Source organism: Ascaphus truei, chromosome 19, assembly GCF_040206685.1.
Source record: "Ascaphus truei isolate aAscTru1 chromosome 19, aAscTru1.hap1, whole genome shotgun sequence".
Lineage (NCBI taxonomy): Eukaryota > Metazoa > Chordata > Amphibia > Anura > Ascaphidae > Ascaphus > Ascaphus truei.
The window spans coordinates 35,655,092-35,676,303 of record NC_134501.1 but is presented as its reverse complement, the minus strand read 5'-3'; the positions used below and the strand labels follow the sequence as shown (position 1 = coordinate 35,676,303).

At 48.0% G+C, this 21,212-nt stretch overlaps 1 protein-coding gene across 6 annotated transcripts in view; it reads left to right on the top strand.

Annotated features, from left to right (window-relative positions):
- Positions 1 to 21,212, top strand: part of TSNAXIP1 (translin associated factor X interacting protein 1) — a 93,669-nt gene that overhangs the window by 13,398 nt on the left and 59,059 nt on the right. For all 6 annotated transcript variants that reach the window (XM_075577133.1, XM_075577132.1, XM_075577136.1 and 3 more), the window contains exon 5: positions 20,297 to 20,390. In XM_075577133.1, coding sequence (XP_075433248.1) covers positions 20,297 to 20,390 — 94 coding nt within the window. The remainder of the gene's footprint in view (positions 1 to 20,296; positions 20,391 to 21,212) is intronic.

The following is a 21,212-nucleotide window of genomic DNA, read 5'->3' as shown; positions in this document are numbered from 1 at the left end:
GACCCTGCATCTGTCTCCACACAAGGCTGGCTAGCTGACTCATTGTATGCCAGTCACTTGACCTTGATTATTGGCCCAAGCCGACAATGAGTCATATAGAGATCTAGGCATTAACCGGGCTGGCAGCCATTTGCAGCCTTAAGATGGCCCATACATAGGACCACCATCTTGACTGGTAGGGGCAACAAGTGGACTTAACCTTTAATATACTGCGCCACACTGCCCCTACCGTCACAAACATCTTATCTCCATGTAAAAGGATGGTTTTTGTTTGATCCTTGTGTGCACTGTATTGCTGACCCTGAAACTTTTGTGTCTCAATGTTAATGTTCCACTTCTCCACTAGCTTGTATCCAGTTATGTGTAACAAGTTTATAAACCAGGCCATTCAATTGCAAATAATTTTGAAACACTGTTCATGTAAATTGGACCCCATTGTCTCTCACTATAAGTTTTTAGGAAGTCCATGCGAGGTAAATATCCCCTCCAAACTCCCAATTATTGTTGAATAGGTTTCGTTCTCAAGGATTACCACCTCCTGCCATTGTGAATAGTAATCTACAATGACCAAGACATAATGGCCTGTTGGAATGTCACATAGATCAATAGCCAAAGCCTCACAAGGTCCAGCTTGCATAGCTGTCCTCCTAATTGGTTCAGGCTTTGGTTTGGACTCTATAACTTAACATGCTGGACAGGAGATAACCATACGCTCTACATCCTTACCAATCCCTACCCACTAGACTTTTTCTTGTATTTGCTGTTTAGTTCACACAAGCCAGTGCCGGCTTGATATCTGTGCCATCAGTGCGACTGCAGTGGGCCCCGCGCTTGCAAAGGCCCCACCTGTGTGGTGGCAACAATGGAGGGAGCCCACCCAGGTGTGGATCACTCAAGCCTGGTCCAACTTCTGTGTGAGGACCCCTTGGATGGGCTCTTTCCAGTGCCACCGCCGCCTCTTCAATCGCCCCACAGGTAGGACCTGGGGAGCATAAGAGGCCTCGTCCTCGGTTTGTACCAGGCCCCGTAATTCTTCAAGTCGGTCCTGCACACAACCTCTTGATGTCCTTCATGTGCTAGTTGTAGGATTTTTCTATGGGATTTATTAGGCATAGCAATTCAATTTCTACACTTGATTAGTTTTCCTGCAAGTATAAGTTCCCCCTTATCTCTTTAATACACAGTAGCATATTTTCCAATTCATCCGTTCTAATCAATCCTAATTGTATACATTCTGAATCCACTACCGAGGCTTCCTCCACCTCACGGAGCATAAGGGATTGCGTTTGCAGACAGAAAGTTTACATACTCCTCTGCAATGCTGTAACACGGTGCTGGAATTTGAGATAATCTCTACAGTGCACCTGCTGCATTTGTGGGTCGTGGTCGATATTTCACTCTGAAATGGTGAGGTAGAAATCTTATTACCTCCTCTCAATTTGGCAGAGGGTTTTGATGAGTATAAGACCTCCAATGGCATATGATCAGTAATACATTTCAACTCCATTTCATATTATACATTAAATCTCTGACGACGCCAAACTAACGCTAGTGCTTGTTTTTCAGTCTGAGAGTATCTTCGATCTGCATCTGCTTGCATACTATGCAGGCCTATAGTTACCATCTTCTTGCGTCTGGACCAAGAAGGCACCTAATCCCACAGGACTAGCACAATCGCCTGGGTTGGTCTAGTTGGATCAAAGTATGCTAGAGTCTTAACACAGATGAGTCGTTGCTTTAGTTCATTAAATACAGGCAGTTCTGTGGCAGCTCATTCTGATCCTAACGTGGAGGTGGACTAAGCGGGGTGCTCCGAGGCTGTGCCGGAGACACCTGAAAACGAGGCTCGGAGCCTAACCAAGCGGGAGATGTGAAAGTGCTTCTGTGCTACGAGACTGCGTGTTGCCGGAGAAGTGGAGAGCAGGACTTTTAAGCAACAGATTTGAAAGTGCTCAGCCTCGATTTGCACCAGATTCCTGGATGGTCCCAACCCCTACAGAGTGTGGAAGCAAACCCTGGGTAAACCTTCAATGTGGTGCCTAGCCAGCTAGGATCCCCCCTCCCCCCCATCTGTATGCCCTGTGTTAGTGAGTATAGCTCAGGGATGTGGGTGGTGCCAGTGCCTAAGGACTACCCTTAGGGGCAGGGCTTGTGAGTGCGAGAAAATTGGTACTGATCAATGGGAAACGGGGCTAAAACCCAAACCCCGATTTCAGCTCCATACCTTCTGCAGAGGTAGACACCGCTTTTGGAGTCTGGATCTCCCCAACAGGAGGGCTTGTCCTTCCCCACCTCGCCATTGTCCATAGACCCTGCATCTGTCTCCACACAAGGCTGGCTAGCTGACTCATTGTATGCCAGTCACTTGACCTTGATTATTGGCCCAAGCCGACAATGAGTCATATAGAGATCTAGGCATTAACCGGGCTGGCAGCCATTTGCAGCCTTAAGATGGCCCATACATAGGACCACCATCTTGACTGGTAGGGGCAACAAGTGGACTTAACCTTTAATATACTGCGCCACACTGCCCCTACCGTCACAAACATCTTATCTCCATGTAAAAGGATGGTTTTTGTTTGATCCTTGTGTGCACTGTATTGCTGACCCTGAAACTTTTGTGTCTCAATGTTAATGTTCCACTTCTCCACTAGCTTGTATCCAGTTATGTGTAACAAGTTTATAAACCAGGCCATTCAATTGCAAATAATTTTGAAACACTGTTCATGTAAATTGGACCCCATTGTCTCTCACTATAAGTTTTTAGGAAGTCCATGCGAGGTAAATATCCCCTCCAAACTCCCAATTATTGTTGAATAGGTTTCGTTCTCAAGGATTACCACCTCCTGCCATTGTGAATAGTAATCTACAATGACCAAGACATAATGGCCTGTTGGAATGTCACATAGATCAATAGCCAAAGCCTCACAAGGTCCAGCTTGCATAGCTGTCCTCCTAATTGGTTCAGGCTTTGGTTTGGACTCTATAACTTAACATGCTGGACAGGAGATAACCATACGCTCTACATCCTTACCAATCCCTACCCACTAGACTTTTTCTTGTATTTGCTGTTTAGTTCACACAAGCCAGTGCCGGCTTGATATCTGTGCCATCAGTGCGACTGCAGTGGGCCCCGCGCTTGCAAAGGCCCCACCTGTGTGGTGGCAACAATGGAGGGAGCCCACCCAGGTGTGGATCACTCAAGCCTGGTCCAACTTCTGTGTGAGGACCCCTTGGATGGGCTCTTTCCAGTGCCACCGCCGCCTCTTCAATCGCCCCACAGGTAGGACCTGGGGAGCATAAGAGGCCTCGTCCTCGGTTTGTACCAGGCCCCGTAATTCTTCAAGTCGGTCCTGCACACAACCTCTTGATGTCCTTCATGTGCTAGTTGTAGGATTTTTCTATGGGATTTATTAGGCATAGCAATTCAATTTCTACACTTGATTAGTTTTCCTGCAAGTATAAGTTCCCCCTTATCTCTTTAATACACAGTAGCATATTTTCCAATTCATCCGTTCTAATCAATCCTAATTGTATACATTCTGAATCCACTACCGAGGCTTCCTCCACCTCACGGAGCATAAGGGATTGCGTTTGCAGACAGAAAGTTTACATACTCCTCTGCAATGCTGTAACACGGTGCTGGAATTTGAGATAATCTCTACAGTGCACCTGCTGCATTTGTGGGTCGTGGTCGATATTTCACTCTGAAATGGTGAGGTAGAAATCTTATTACCTCCTCTCAATTTGGCAGAGGGTTTTGATGAGTATAAGACCTCCAATGGCATATGATCAGTAATACATTTCAACTCCATTTCATATTATACATTAAATCTCTGACGACGCCAAACTAACGCTAGTGCTTGTTTTTCAGTCTGAGAGTATCTTCGATCTGCATCTGCTTGCATACTATGCAGGCCTATAGTTACCATCTTCTTGCGTCTGGACCAAGAAGGCACCTAATCCCACAGGACTAGCACAATCGCCTGGGTTGGTCTAGTTGGATCAAAGTATGCTAGAGTCTTAACACAGATGAGTCGTTGCTTTAGTTCATTAAATACAGGCAGTTCTGTGGCAGCTCATTCTGATCCTAACGTGGAGGTGGACTAAGCGGGGTGCTCCGAGGCTGTGCCGGAGACACCTGAAAACGAGGCTCGGAGCCTAACCAAGCGGGAGATGTGAAAGTGCTTCTGTGCTACGAGACTGCGTGTTGCCGGAGAAGTGGAGAGCAGGACTTTTAAGCAACAGATTTGAAAGTGCTCAGCCTCGATTTGCACCAGATTCCTGGATGGTCCCAACCCCTACAGAGTGTGGAAGCAAACCCTGGGTAAACCTTCAATGTGGTGCCTAGCCAGCTAGGATCCCCCCTCCCCCCCATCTGTATGCCCTGTGTTAGTGAGTATAGCTCTGATCTGTGTTTTTGTGCTGTGCTTGCTGGCTCCGGCTGGAATAGATACTCTTTATTGAACTGCCTGGTCCTGTCTGGTGCCATGATCCCGGGGTTAAATTCTGGTCTTTCTGTGACAGGCCCCTGCACAGCTTCAATAATCTCTTTGTCTTGCAACTCGAGAAGCTCCTTTTCCGCCGCCTTTCTTGCACTGCTACGCAGTGGCTACACAAAACGTTTTATCGTTGGATCAATGTGAATTTCCAACTGAAAATCTTTCAGGTTTTGCAAACCAGACAAAACAATCTTTAAATTCCTCTTTCAGTTTATGGCTAGAACTTGACACCGTATTTATCTCGGCGTCTTTTTCAATAGGTCCAGTTTTAAGCACTCCCAATTGGCTCCCTTTCAGCTAAGGAGGCTCCCTTTCCTACAATAACAAAGAATGTTGTCCAAAGAGGTGAACCCTTCTCTCCTAATGTGTTAAACTTCCCTTTAATCTGTAATGGCGTGTTCCCTGTCCACCAACCAAACAAGTTTTATTAACTAATGTACAGCACCCTGCAAAATGGCGCTATATAAATGTTGTTATAAATAAATAAGCCATATGTATAAACTCTTTTGTTTCGTGCACACAATTTGAGGTGTTTCTATTTTGTGTTTTCAAATCTTCCCAAGAATCTTTGTCAATAACATGGGTCCCTGAATCAGTGAGTACTGCATACTCCGGGTTTCCAACTTCAATATCAGGTTTATAGAAAACAAATACCAAAACCCCGCGCTACTTGCCATTTTATTAGGAACATTTGAAATGTTTTAGTCTTTTAGCGAAGGAGTTATTTGGTTGCATCTTTTGATCCAAAAACTTATTGAAACCTACTAACCACGTCAAGGTAAACTCCATTAAGGAGGTACCTACACTAAATACATCATATTTCCTATTGTCCTATGGACTAAACTTCTTCACTATCACACGAGAAGGTAGCAAAAGGGAACATGTGAGATATGGGAAAGTGCTTAAAGGGTTAAATAAATGACGCATTTATGCTATCTGCGATCATGTGCAATTAGAACTGGCTTGAACCAGACATAAAATTGAGTGCACAGGTCACACACACACACACACACACACACACACACACACACACACACACACACACACACACACACACACACACACACTTCTCTTGTTTATATTAGTCACAGACACACTCATGAAAATGACAAATGCCCAAGAGTGGACCTAAACGTTGATCTTATTCACAATGTAATGATTACCATTTTTGTGTAATTGTTGACCTTTGGCGTGCCATCAGTTCTGTGATACATGGCATACACACACCCCTCTTGATGTGTGGATTCCGCTGGACGAGCACCCATGGCATAGTATACTACAGTATCGCGAGTGCTCCGATCTCAGGACAGTCACAGACTCTCACCACCCACCTTCTGTAGAGAGGCAACTTGAGGCTACCACATTGTAGGCACACGTATAAGGGCTGTTATATAGTGGCCGTGTGCACGCACGGCACTTATAATTGGCTGAGGTTAGTCAGCCCTTCTATACAAGGGCATCCGGCCAACAGCGGGGAAGACGGGGAATAGAATGATTTTGCGCTGCTACCGGCGCTGAAATGTGTGTGTATGTGTGTATGTGTGTATGTGTGTATGTGTGTATGTGTGTATGTGTGTATGTGTGTATGTGTGTATGTGTGTATGTGTGTATGTGTGTATGTGTGTATGTGTGTATGTGTGTATGTGTGTATGTGTGTATGTGTGTGTCTGCACAATATTAATAATTTTTTTATTTTTAACAATGTGTTAAAAAAAAAAAAAAATTCACACACACACACAGTACCTTCACAGCTCACAGCATACACAAAAAGCATGCGGCACGTGCACACGCGTTCGCACTGGTGCGCGCACGCACACGGCTGCAAAAACTAGATAACAAGCCTAAAACACATATTTGCTAATCGGAGAATTGTCAAGAAGCGCAGAACCTGAAGCTCAGGGCCAGACACCTCAAGAAAAACTAATTTGCAAAACAGAAATAAATGACCTCGAACCTACCAATATATCAAAATGCATCAGTACCACCTCCCCTAGCCTTACTGCTACAGCATTGAAAGATATATAGTGGTACTGATGCATTTTGTGTTATGGGTGCGCTTGAGCTCCCCTAATTCTGTTTTGCTCACTGTAACGTTTACCTGCATTGAGTCGCTCAAGTGTAAAAATGATCAAAACTGCTCCTGTCTTCCTTCCTATAATTAACAGTACTGCAGCTCTTTCTCTTTCTTGTGAAAAGGTTTGCAGCTAGCTTCAATATTCTGAGCTTCTTTTTTTTGCAAACTGCAAAATGTCCAATCCTTCCCCAATTATGGCAGATTTTTACCTAGTGCAACAACACAGTTATGTCTCGTGTCCCCCCCCCCTCTGCCACATTTAGAGTAGCTTTCTGTTGCTGAGAGTCTTGAATAAAACTGTATTTCCCCTTTTGATTTTCGTCGCAGAGATTCCCGGTTAGTATTTATGGATTCATTCCCTTTATTGTGTGACTGTGTCAGAAGAAAATATCAGCGCTCCTCTAATAGGGGAAAAAAGTGCTGCAATATGTTCCGTGCTAATATAGTCATAAAAGTGTTGATACAAAAAGACAAAACACTGAGGTGACAAAAAAATAATAGTGGTAAACAATATCATACGTACGAGTAACGAAAAAAGAGTCCACAGTAAAGATACTATGTATATAGTGCATGAGCACAAATATCCAATATAGCACAGGGGCCAACTAGCCACACATGCTCCAGCTTGCCCGCCCCGCAAGGATCCGAGCTGCAGAGGCTAGCCCCGTGGGCGTCCCTGCACGCAGATCTGCACATCTCACCCCATACTCGCCCAACCTTCCGCTGACGACAGCGCTGGCCGGGGGAGAACGGGGTGCCAGGGAAGGAACGCAGGGGGGGATGAGGCCCTTCACTTACCCTTGGGGGTGTCCTGCGACCTCCCCTGCTGCCACCCGCACATGTCGGAGCCCCCCTTGAGACCCGCAGCATTTCCAGGGTGCCTGAGCTTTCCCGTCGCGCGGGATCTCACCGGCCCGCCAGCTCCCACGAGCAGTAAAAACTCCTGCTTCTGCCTGGTGGGAGGGCCAGTACAGGAGCTATCCGGAGATCACACCGCGCGTGTTGCTGCTTCTGCCTGGTGGGAAGGCCAGTACAGGAGCTATCCGGAGATCACCCCGCGCGTGTTGCTGCTGCTGCCAGGTGGGAGGGCCAGTACAGGAGCTATCCGGAGATCACACCGCGCGTGTTGCTGCTGCTGCCTGGTGGGAGGGCCAGTACAGGAGCTATCCGGAGATCACACCGCGCGTGTTGCTGCTGCTGCCTGGTGGGAGGGCCAGTACAGGAGCTATCCGGAGATCACACCGCGCGTGTTGCTGCTGCTGCTGCCTGGTGGGAGGGCCAGTACAGGAGCTATCCGGAGAACACACCGCGCGTGTTGCTGCTGGGCTGAGTGTGACCGGTAGGTGAAGCGACATGGTAGGAGGGGGGAATTTCTCAATTTTGACATGGTGTGGCGAATTTCACATCTCATTCACCACACCTTTGGCTACATTGAAAAATAGGTTGCCCACCTCTGTAATATTGTATCTGAAAAAAGGCAAGAGCGTCTTATAATGCCACCAGGGGCTTCTCCAACAGATGAATCAAGGGAAAAGGAGCGGCTGAGTGAGTAAAGACACTGACTGGCACTGAGTTTGGTGCAGGGGAACCTGGTTCAATTCCTGGTGTCGGCTCCTTGTGACCTTGGGCAAGTCACTATATCTCCCTGTGCCTCAGGCACCAAATACATAGATTGTAAGCTAAACGGGGCAGGGACTGTGACTGCAACATGTCTCTTTAAAGAGCTACGTAAAACTAGCAGCGCTATACAAGAACAAACCATTATTATTTTTTTTTTTTTAACATTTTTATTAGGAAACAGGCAAATTTACAGGCATATTTCACATCGCAATATCCTAATACACTTTGATTTTCAAATTTTCTATGTTGGAGGGGGGGGGGGGGTGTACCGCCAAGAGTGGCGCGACCTCTGGGTCACCGGGTGACCGGGGGAGCGAGAGGTCTGAAAAAGAGAGGGGGGGGGGGATAGAGGGGGAGGAATGGGGGTGGGTATAGAGATGGGGGGGTGAGGGGTGAGCCTCCCCCACCCCGCAGACTCCAGCATCCTTCAGGCTGAGGTCTGAATGGTCATAATTTCTTCTATCAGCTTCTCTTGGGTGTCAGTGAATCTCCCAGGGTTCCCATATTTTGTAGTTGCTTGCAGTCTTGCGTTTGAGAAACGCCGTCAGACGTTCCATGAGCATTACATCGTCTATTCTTCTCTTGACCGCCTGAATGGAGGGGGGAGAGATCTTTTTCCAGGAGAATGCCACAGCACACCTAGCCGCGGTAAGGATGGAGGAGATTAATTTTCCTACCGGGCGGTCAATTTCCTCTATTGGCCTGCCCAGGAGGAAGGTCAGTGGATCTGGGTCTAATGTGAGGCTAGTTACCTCTCGGATTAAAGTTTGAATAGAAAGCCAAAATGTTTGGATTTTTGGGCATGACCGCCAAATGTGGGCCATGTCTCCTCTCTGTCCACAGCCTCTCCAACATAGATCTGAGACCAGGGGGTAGATTTGCTTTAATCTAACTGGGGTAAGATACCAGTGGAACATGATTTTGTAGATATTCTCTTTTGTCGTGGTACAGATGGAAGTTCCTGAAGCAGCGTCCCATATATCCTCCCAGTCTTCTCTATCTATGTCTATACTCAGTTCCGCCTCCCACTTGGACATGTAGTCATGGGTGGAGGGGCCTGCTGTTCTCTCCATACCAGCGTATATGTTAGAGATCAATGCTTTTTGATGTGTACAAGTTCGGCAGAGCCTCTCAAAGTTGGTGAGGGGAGGATACTCAAATTTTGGGGACAATTTTTGGAGATAATGTCTAATTTGGAGATACTTAAATGGACTCAATTCTGGGGCCTCGTGTTTTGTTCGTAATTCTTGGAAGTTCAGCAGCCTTCCATCGCTCAATAGGTCGGCGACCACCCTAACCCCCTTCAGATGGAAGTAGTCGAATTGTTTTGGTTCACATCCTGGGGGGAAATGGGGATTGTTGTGGATCGGAATAAGCAGAGAGCCCGGAGCAGTTAGTTTAAACTTTGATCTGCATTTCCGCCAAACTTCCCAAGTGTATCTGGTGGCACCAAGGTCGAACCTACGGGATGGTCTATCCCCCTTGTCTATGCACCAAAGGTGGGCCTGCAGAGAAGGCGTTTTTACGTAGTGGGATTCAATATCTCGCCAGCAATAGAGACCCGGGTCTGCGTTCCACACTACGGCTTGCCTCAACTGGGCCGCTAAATAATACTTTGTGATATCTGGGACACCTAGGCCCCCTCTTTCTCTTGGCGTCAGGAGCACCGATCTGGCAACCCTGGGCCTTTTGCCCTTCCAGATAAAGTTAAACATTCTATTCTGGATGTTTTTAAGTTCAGGGCTGGGAACATGGATCGGGAGTGTCTGGAAATAGTATAGCAATCTGGGGAGTATATTCATTTTTACTGAGATCATCCTTCCGATCCATGAGATCTGGTAGTCTTCCCATTTGTCCAGGTCTTTTTTGATTTTCCCGAACAAAGCCGGGTAATTATATTTGTACAATGACTGGTAGTTACCTGATACATTCACTCCCAGATATTTAATGTATGAGGAACTCCATCTATAATTAAAGTTCAGTTTTAGTAAGTTGGTTTCCGATTCTGATACATTTAAGTTTAGGGCTTCTGATTTGTCATTATTAATTTTGTAGTCCGAAATTTTGCCGAACTCCACCAATTCTTTATGTAGATTGGGGAGCGATGTTTGGGGGTGAGTTAGGGACAGTATTATGTCGTCGGCAAAGAGCGAGATTTTGTAATTTGTATCGCCAATTGGTACGCCCTGGATATTTGTGCTCTCGCGTATTTTGGCCGCCAGGGGTTCGATTGTCAGGGCGAAGAGAAGAGGGGATAAAGGACAGCCCTGCCTTGTACCATTTGTTATTGGAAATCTTTGCGCTGTACCTCCCGGGAGTTTGATTGCTGCTGATGGATTTTGATATAGTGCTCGGACCCCCTCTAGGAATGAATCCCTGAAACCAAATTTTTGTAAGGTTTTGTCTAGGAATAGCCAATTGATTCTGTCAAACGCCTTCTCTGCGTCCAAGCTCAGGAGAACTGCCTTGGTGTTTGTAAGGTTAATGTGATCTATTATATTTATAATTTTGCGGGTGTTGTCCGAGGCTTGGCGGCCTGAGACAAATCCTACTTGGTCGTTATGGATTAGTCTGGGTAGAATGGGGTTTAATCTGTTCGCTAGTATTTTGCTGTATAGCTTAAGGTCGTTGTTCAACAGCGATATGGGGCGGTAACTCCCACATTGCATTGGGTCTCTCCCCTCTTTGTGGATTATTGCTAGGTTAGCCAATGACATTGATGCTGGTATGGGGTCGCCTTCCATAAAGGAGTTGAACAAGTCCAGCAGGTAAGGAGATAGGGACGGGAGAAACCTCTTGTAGTAGGCGTTTGTGAATCCATCAGGGCCGGGGGCTTTGGATAGTTTTAGAGCTTTTACCGCGTCTGCCAATTCCTCTTTTGTAATTTTCCCATTTAGTGTCTCGTTCTCCTTCTCTGTTAAGGATGGGAGGTTGCAGCTATCTAAATAGTTTGAAACTGCCGTAAGCCTTGATGCTCTATTATTTTCCTCTTGAGTTCTGAGGTTGTATAATTTGGTATAAAATTTGGTGAATTCCTCCGCAATGTGTCTGTCATTATATAATATGTGACCTGACCTGCTCTTGATCGCAGTTATTTGGGACCTCTTTTGTACCCCTCTTAATTTACTGGCCAATAGTCTGTCAGCTTTATTGCCCTTATCATAGTATCTCTGGTTAGTCCATCGAAGGGCTTTTTCGACATCCTCGAGTTGGATCTTTTTCAACTCATTTCTGGCGGTAGTTAAGGTTTTGTATATTTTCCCCGAGGGGTTGGATTTGTGTTGCTGTTCTAGTTTGATTATTTTCTCTGTCAAGCCTTTGAGTAGTTTTGCCTTAGTTTTTTTCCTATGGGATGCTATGGAGATAAAAGTACCTCTGATGGTTGCCTTATAGGCTTCCCATAGTACCGCTGAGGATGGGACTGAACCTGAGTTGTTCCTGAAGTACTCTGATAGGGCCGACTTGATTTCTCTCTCTATTTCCGGGTGATTCAATAATGAATCGTTTAGTTTCCAGTTAAATGCGCTCGACTTTATGAATGGAACTGAGAGAGTTAATGAGATAGGGGCATGATCCGACCATGTGATCGGGCCTATATCCGTTTTTTGGGAGGCCTCCAAGACATTCTTGGTTGTAAAGAGGTAGTCAATGCGAGAATAGGTCTGGTGGGGTGCGGAGTAAAAGGTATAGTCCCTTTGGCCCTGATGTTGGGATCTCCAAACGTCCACTAGGGAAAAATCTTTGATAATTGCTCTAAATGCTGTTCCCATCTTTAGGGATAGTACCGTGTGTGGGCGGTCAGAAGGGAGTGTCTTATCCTCCTGTGGGTTTAAGGCCATGTTTAGGTCTCCCCCCACTATCAATGAGGATAGGTAGGTAGGGTCAATTGTGTTTAGGGCTGTTTTCAAGAACTCTGCTTGGTTCTCGTTTGGTGCATAGAGGTTGACCAGGGCGATCGCCGTGCCTGCTAGTGAGCCATATGCCACAAGAAATCTACCCCCTGGGTCTGAAACTTTTTTGACAAAATTGAATGGGGTTCCCTGGCGGATTAAAATGGCTACCCCTCGTTTCTTGCTACTGAACGAGGAATAATAGCTCAGCGGGAATGTATTATTAAATATTTTAGGCAGCTCGTGGTCTGTGAAGTGTGTCTCCTGGAGAAAGATGATATCTCCTTGGGATCTTTTCATTTCCTGGAGGGCTAGTTTTCTCTTCCTATGGCTCTGTAGTCCTTTAACGTTAAGAGAAATAACTTTGATTGGGGCCCGGTTAGCCATTTTTGTTATCTCTGGAGGGGCCTTTGCGGATCACCCCTTTCCCAACCGGGGGACCGTGACTGATTACTGTGCCTGTGGGATAGGAAAGAACATCTCTGGCGGAAGAGGGTGACCTGTTGTCTGGACCTGGGTCCGCGGTGTCGGGGGGGTGGAGGGGGATAGGGTGGACGGGAAGGGTAAAGGACTGCTGGGACAGCACCAGCAGGCAGAGAGAAAAAGGATGGGGGCCCGAGGGCGCCCCCAATGGGGTGTAGCCGGAATTGCATACCGGCATTCGGACTTAGGGTCCTTGGGGGGTAGACCCGGGAGTACCGACTGGCTCGTCCAGGAGGGTGTGGACCCCTTAATGGTTTTTTCAACAACCTTTTTCCCTATGTGTATATAGCCAACAGGGAGAAGGATAGAGACAGGGGGTGGGGGGTGGGGAGAGGGTGCTCCCTAGTGGGGCCGGGGTGGCCTATGATGGTCTAGTGAGACAGGTGATCTTTTACATAAGCATACATTCAGGTAACGCAGGCGTTAGTTTCCCCGCATGTCTGATCAGTTATAACGATTCCCTCTGGATAAACGTTTCGACAATAACATCCTATTTAACTTTTTAACTCTAACAAGCATAAACCATAATAAACACTCAGCTATCTTATACGGTGCCTATTCTGTGGGGCTGATTTGCTGGCAGAAGAGGGCTGTCTGTAGGTCTCTTAGCGACCTCTTGTTTGCGGCGGGGGGGGGGAGGGGGTGAGGGGGAGGGAGGGGGGGTAGAGGGGGAGGGAGGGGGGGTAGGGGGGGAGGGAGAGGGGGGAGAGGAGGAAGGGGGGAGGGGGGGAGAGGAGGGAGGGGGAGAGAGGGGAAGGGGGGGAGGGAGGAAAGGGAGGGGGGAAGAGGGGGGAGGGAGGGGAGGGAGGGGGTGGAAGGAGGGAAAAGGGGGGGGGGAGGGGGGGAAGGGGGGAAGGGAGGGGGGGAAGGGGGGGAAGAGGGAGGGAGGGGGGAGGAGGGAGGGGGGGCGAGGGGGGGAAGGGGAGGGGGGGAGGGAGGGGGAGGGAAGGGGGAGAGAGAGGGGAAGGGAGATGGGGAAGGCGGGAAGGACAGGTGCTCCATAGTGGGGTAGGAGTGGCCTATGATGGTCGAGTGGAACAGATGATCTTTTGCATAAACGTACATTCAGGTAACGCAAGCGTTAGTTTCCCAGCATGGCAAATCAGTTATAGCAATTCCCTCTGGATAAACGTTTCGACAGTAACATCCTATTTAACTTTTTAACTTTAACAAGCATAAACCATAATGAACACACAGCTATCTTATACAGTGCCTATTCTGTGGGGCTGATTTGAGGGGGGGGAGGGGAGGGGGACGGAGGGGGAGGGGGGGGGGGGAAGGGGGGGAGGAGGAGGGGAGGGGGGGGGGAGGAGGAGGGGAGGGGGGGGGGGAGGAGGAGGGAAGGGGAGGGGGGGAGGAGGAGGGGGGGAGGAGGGGGGGAGGAGGAGAGGGGGAGAGGAGGAGGGGGGGGAGAGGGGGAGGGAGAGGGGTGAGGGGAGAGGGAAGGGAGGGGGAGGGGGGGGGGGGAGGAAGAGGGGAGAGGGAGGGGAAAGGGGGGGGGGGCAGATACACCTGTACCAATATGGATAGTCGACGGTCCTTCTGCGTGGACCATGGAAACAGGCCCCGTCCGGATCCCCACCCTCCCCCCCGCCCCCCCCCACCCCCCCACAGACCGTCTTCAGGAACGGGGAGGCTCTCTGCAGCTGGCGCCGCGGCTTCCTCTCGTCAGTTCTCCTTAAGCGAGGGGGCCCCCCTCGGCTTCAAGCAGGCTCTCCTCCTGGGATCCCCGCCCCCCTCCCACCCAAAAGCCGCAACCGGCGTTTCCCCCTCAGCTCCGCGCCTTAGCTCCGCTCCTTGGACCGCTCATGCAGGTCTTCTATGGTGGTGCAGGTGAGTCTCCAATGAGACCTGGGTACTGGGTGCGTCGTCGAGGTTCCCTCAGCGGAGTGGTCCTCAGGCGTGAGTTCGGCCCTCAGGGGCGTGCTCTTTCAAGTGATCTCACTCCATGATGTAGGTGGGCCGACTGTGCTGCCGGGGATTTTATTTCGACGTTCAGGTGAACTCCCCGGGGTAGACGGTCGTTAGCAGGTGTATCTGCGTCTTCTCTTCAGTGATCACTGCAGGCGGATGCATCCGCTCAGTGCTGGGATAGATCTACGGCAACGGCCAACTGGGAATAAGGAGGTTAGTTTGGGTTTTCCTTTACTCTGTAGACGGTGGTATCTGCTTGGCACTGGGGTAGGTCTGCGGCCACGGCCAACTAGGAATAAACAAGGATCGGTTTGGTTTTCTCTTTACTTTCCTTTTCCCTGTGTCTGGGTCTGAGCAGCGGTTCTACGGGAGGAGCGGATGGACTCTTCTCCTTCTTCCGTCTCTCGGCTCGGGCGCTCTACTGAACCCCACGAGGACGGGGGAGTGAGGCCTAATGCCCTTGCAAATGCCTCCATTTCCTCCGGGCGTCTCAAGGTTAGGAATTTCCCGTTTCTGCTGGCCGTCAGTCTAAACGGGAATCCCCATCTGTAGCGAACGCCACTTTCCCTCAGGAGCAGCGTTAGGGGCTTGATTTCTTTTCGCCTGTTAACGGTGATTCTGGATAGATCACTGTAGACTTGTATTCTTTCCTCTTGGAAAGTAATATCGCCTTTTTCTCGGCAGGCTGTCAGGATTCTTTCTTTAGTGGTGTAACTGTGAAATTTGACAATCAGGTCCCTTCTTCTTTTCGGATCCTCTGATCTGGGGCCAAGGGCCCGGTGGGCCCGGTCTATCTCCATGTCTCTGGGTTCCAAATCGTTACATAGGGAGGAGAAAAGTTCCGAGAGGTATGGTCGGATGAGATCAGGGAGAACAGCCTCCGGGACGTTACGGATCCGCAGGTTCTGTCTCCTGTCCCTGTTCTCCTGGTCCTCTATCGCGTCTTTTAGGCTCGTAACTTCTTCCCCCAGCCGAAATACTTCATCTTCGGCCTCCATTAGCCTCTGGAGAGTCTCTCCCTGTTTTGTCTCAAGTTCGGTGGTTCTCTCGGTGAGGCCTGATATCTCCTCCTTGAGCTCCGTGATGGCTAGCTTGAGGTCATGTTGCAGTGAGGAATGGAGTTTGTTGTGGAGGGATGTCATGAAATCCTCGAGGTATGTTTTTGTTATTACCTCTCCCCGGTCGTGACGGTCGCTTGCGGTGGTGGAGGAGCCGCGTGCGTCGGTGCCGCTTTGGCTTTCAGGCGTCGCGCCTGGGCTTCTCTGCGTCGGCGGAAAAAATTTAGTTACCGCTGGGGTTGAGGCTTTTTTCTGTCGCGACTGCATTGCCGCGGTATTCTTCCTTCTGGGAATGTTTGTCTGGTGCCGTAAGCGTTGGGGGAGGGGCGGTGATCCAGGGGGAGGGGGGGGGGCGAGACGCAAGGACGTTGTGGAGGAATGAGGTAGAGTTATTTATTTATTTATTCTGTAGTGTCTGGGTAGCTGAAATGATGTGGTACTCAGTGCCTCCAGCAGTGTTAGGGATACTCTGCTGTTAGCACTCCTTGTGTGGTGCTGGTGACTGTGTGTGGGGCCCTCTCAAGATGGCCGCTGTTCTCTCTCTGCCCCACCACCAGGGCTTACCCCCTCTCAGCGCTCCCCCTCTCCCACACCTCGGTCCGGTGTTTATTTATTTATTTATGCTGCCAGGGACCCGCAGCACAGATGCTCCGCTCGCGCTCTCTCTCCCCCACCTCCGGTTCGGCTGTTATTTATTTATTTATGCTGCCGGGTGCTGCCGGGGACCCGCAGCACAGATGCTCCGCTCGCGCTCTCTCTCCCTCCCCTCCGGTTCGGTATTTATTTATTTATTTCCTCCTCCTCGCGGCCGCGGGAGGATGCGGCGGGTGTTCCTACCGTTCCGAAGGCAGGGGGAGCTCCGTCCCTGTCCACCGCCGACTCTCCGGCTTCCTACCACGCGGGACAGATGGTGCCACGCTGCTCCTTCGCTCCGGTGGGCCCGCTCCTCGCAGGGTGGTCTCCCAATGTTGATTTTCGGCTCGCCGGGATCGGTCTCTCTGGGGCTTTACGAGGTACCGGGGTTGGTGATGTGATAGTTGGGGAGAAGGCGCTTATTTATATAATTATTCACAGGGGTCCACAGAGCTTTCCTAGTACGCAGCCATATCTGGTGACGTCACCGGAAGCCCCCTCAACAAACCATTATTATAAAGGAAAATGTCTAAAAGACAGATACGAGAAGCGCTCGCTCCGTAGTTCAATAAGGTACAATAAATATATAGGATTTTAATAAAACAATTCGGACAAATGCATGGTATATAAAAATCTCGCATATCGTGTAACACGTCATAGGTCCTGTTATGTGGGGAAACTGAGTGACACAGAAACGGAATCTGATACTGCAGTCAGGGATACCAGCGTGATGCAGGAACGGAACCCATCACTGATACTGCAGTCAGGGATATCTTTTTGATGCAGGAACGGAACTCGTCACTGGTACTGCAGTCAGGGATGCCCGCGTGATGCATGAACGTAACCCGTCACTGGTACTGCAGTCAGGGATACCAGCATGATGCAGGAACGTAACCCGTTGCTGGTACTTCAGTCAGGGATACCAGCGAGATGCAGGAACGGAACCCATCACTGGTACTGCAGTCGGGGATATCTTTTTGATGCAGGAACGTAACTCGTCACTGGTACTGCAGTCAGGGATACCAGTGTGATGCAGGAACAGAACCCGTCACTGATACTGCAGTCAGGGATACCAGTGTGATGCAGAAACAGAACTCGTCACTGATACTGCAGTCAGGGATACCAGCGTGATGCAGGAACGGAACCCATCACTGGTACTGCAGTCAGGGATACCGTGTGATGCAAGCTTGAACTTGTCAGTCCAATGCTGCGATCATCTGAACTGGCAGCTCCAATAGGACAAAGTTCAATATAGCCTGTTTCTACGGACAGCTGGTGTAGCCTTTTTAGAATCCGTTTGAAATGGCATGAAAGCTCAGTCTTGGCCCGATTGCGTGAAGTCAAACGTCAGCGTCGATACCCTATATGTTTCGTCACCATAAAGATGACTTCATCAGGGGCGTGTACAGATACAGGGTATAGAGAAGTAATTATAGAGATCAAGTACAACACCTACAATGTAATCAATTAAAAACAGTGTTGGCAATAAGGATAACTCCCAAATAACAAGTAATTGTGTGTGTGTGTGTGTGTGTGTGTGTGTGTACGTACACAAGAAAAGAGACAAAAAGTATCCCACGTATAGCACTCAAGTATGCAAAAAATTGTATAAATGTATTATAAATAACGTCACATACAACAATAATACAACAGTCCCTGAGCCTACCCTCTAATAATATAAAGGGAGAGTCCCCTGGAAAGAAGAGACAACCATTGGCTGAATAAAAAAGTTAAGTCAACACTGGCAGTAAATATATCTTGGTAGAAGAGCATGTAATGAGCCCTGTGCCAATAAGACCGTCCGGTCTGGGAGCAAACCTAGTACAGTCACCACCAAATAGAGATTGATACTACATAAGCAAGCATATACCAAGGGCACCAAGAAGCAAAAGCTACCAGAATAACAGTATATACATACACACACATACACGAGAAATTGAAGAAAAAAAAGATTAAGAGGGGGATGGATAAACTGAAAGAAATGAGAAATATTATGATGAATACAAAATGAAGAGTATATATAGTGGGACCAGGATCGCCCCCAGTTTTATGTGAATTTATTCATGGGTTTTGGGGATCAAAGCCAAGTCCGGACCAATAACCCACTGGGGCCGGGCCTTGTCCACTATGGCCGTTTCATGGATAACATACTTATTATTTGGGACACAGATTTTAGCAATATAATGGATCTGTTTGCACATTTCATTTCTAATTCCTTGGGCCTGGTATTTACCCATACTGTGGACCCTAGACAAATTTATATTTCTTGTTTTATTGCTTAGCGTTAACTCTCAATTTAGTATTCAGAGTGATGTACGTATTAAACTAGTGGCAACTAATGGGTATATACATGCAGCGAGCAATCACTATAGGAGATGGCTAAGGCCGAGCTCATACAATCTGCTTGCTTGCGAGAGTGCGAGCTCTTACAGTGCCGCATGGCTGAAGCACAAGCGATCTGTTGCTCGTAGCGTTTCAGGTGATGTGGGGCGTGGCTATGACATCACGGAGCTGGTTCGCCGTGATTGGCTGAACCGCTCATGTGACGCAGCAGCCGCCTGACAAGACAAAATGTATTGTCTCCTCAAAACGCTGCCGCATCAACTCGCTACTTCGCCTGCAGGCGCGCATGCACTTGGGTAACTCTCATAGCAAACAACGAGAGTACCTTTGTCGTGCACGCAGCAACTCCGCAAGTAGGAGCTCAGACTAAGACAGAATGACTACTGTGTGATGATTGGCTCATGCCCCACTAATTAAATTGCTAAAGTAGTGAAATAGTATTATGAACTTTAAGGAAAACAAAAATAGGTAGCGCTAATTCTAAATGGGGGTGTGATGCAGATTCACCCACTTTGGTGATATAAATGGTGTTAATAAAAAATAAAAATGGTATATGGCTGCCTAAGATATCACTCTGACCACCTGGTCAGAGAAAGATGGGAATGAAAAGGAGGAAGTATATCTCTGGCGCCCAACAATAGCGAATTATATAAATAAAATATACAACCAGGACTGGCAGATGACTCAATTCCCGGAACGGGGTTCAGTCGATGGGGATCATATACATGAAATAAAAACAGACAAGGTACATAGCATAATACTGTAAGGCTAAAACATGTATAACACACACTTAGACTAACATGCAAAGCTATTGGAAGCTGAAACGAATAACAGGTAAACTGAATAATTATGAAAACATTTAATAAATGACACGATGATTAACACTGATGAGATATGATATCCTATGGATATAGTCCCACTGGAACCTCCTCTGTATCAGATAGACTGCCCACTTACCGGATGGAAAGTGGTAGTAGGCGATGGAGATATCTGAGTGTCTTCCCTCTCGTCTTTGGCCCAATAGTTCCTGGCCCCTTTCTCCGAAACAGGCTGCGTCCTGTTCTCCCACAACTTCCTTCCGGGCAGCACGCCACTCCTGGTCTCGCGAGGCCTGATGGAGACTTGAGAAGAACTCTTGAGTCGCCAACTGCAACTGCAACTCTGTCACAATTACCCCTACACGCACTTGGCCGTTCCACGGCGAATCTGCAGTTGCAGTTGACGTCACATGACTTGACGTCACATGACCCTGCGGCGTCATTTGAAGCCTGCGTTGCCATGGCGATGTGTGACCAGGAGTGTCTGAAACAAGGTAAGTAGAAGTCTACAGAGGCCCTGCAGCTCCCCCAGCATTAATTTAAATGTATTCGGGAAGCGTGCGGGGCCTCTGATAACACTGCGCCCCCCACTTTGCACACTGCTGGGTTAAGGAACCCCAAGTGAAATTCTGAGGAACCCCAACCATCTTAAATAGCAACTCTGTGATCAGATCCATTGTAAATTCCTCTGTATTTGATATCATTTTCAAATGACAGGGAACCCTTTAGGGATGCCTGGGAACCCAATGACTCCTAGGAACCCTGGTTGAAAAAACACTGGTCTAGTGACCCCTAACCAAACTGTAACTGGACTTTCTCATTACTATTACTGTGCTGTAGTCATAAACGGAAAGAAAACAGTATATTACATGACTGGTCTCCAAACACAGTATTGTGGAATATTAACCACATTGATCCCGATGAGTAGCCATATTAATGCAAATGTTTCCTTTCCCTCCAGCCTTATAGAGAGGTCTTTGATTACTTCATTGAAGATTTTAAGACTTACAAACCACTGCTGTGCGCTATTAAGAAAGAATATGAAGTTACTTTAGGTAAGTGACAAGTCCATTGATTTCAGTAAATTGTGGATAGCACTCAAATCGGCCCTAAAGCAGTTGAATGAATAACCTCCTAAGAGTGATGAGCCCTACATATAAGCAAAGATGGTATAACATGCTATTACCTTCCTCCGTGTGCTGGCACATGGGACATTAACTGAATGTCACAAGGACATTGCAAGCATTTTAATACACCCCACATTTGTTCTAGTCTCAGTACATGTGTTTATTGCTGTTCTGTGTGTCCACATGGCAGTGTTATCAGACTTTTACATACAATATTGATATGACCTTAGCACTTATAGCAGGGGTTCTCAACTCCAGTTCTCAAGACCCCCCTAACAGGTCAGGTTTTCAGGGTATCCCTGCTTCAGCACAGATGACTCAATCGGTCTCTGCTTCAGCACAGGTGGCTCAATCAGTCCCTGCTTCAGCACAGGTGGCTCAGTCTTTGACTGAGCCACTGATTGAGCCACCTGTGCTGAAGCTGGGGTATCCTTAAAACCTGGCTTGTTGGGAGGTCCTGAGGACTGAAGTTGAGATCCGCTGACTTATAGCACAGGAACACACGGTTTCAGTAAGCAAAGAATATTTCTACATTAAAGATGTTAACCAAGCACAGTTCACCTCGTGCTAAATACATTCTATGATTACAATGACAAATTGTATCCAAATGTATTTTCTAAAACATCGTACAATCTATTGATGTATGGTCGTTTTAAGGATTGTTGCTCCGTAGCTGCCATGTTCTTTCCCAGAATCCCCTGCCTGTCTCATGCTCACTGCTTATGGGCTCTCCTTCCCAAGTGGCATCAT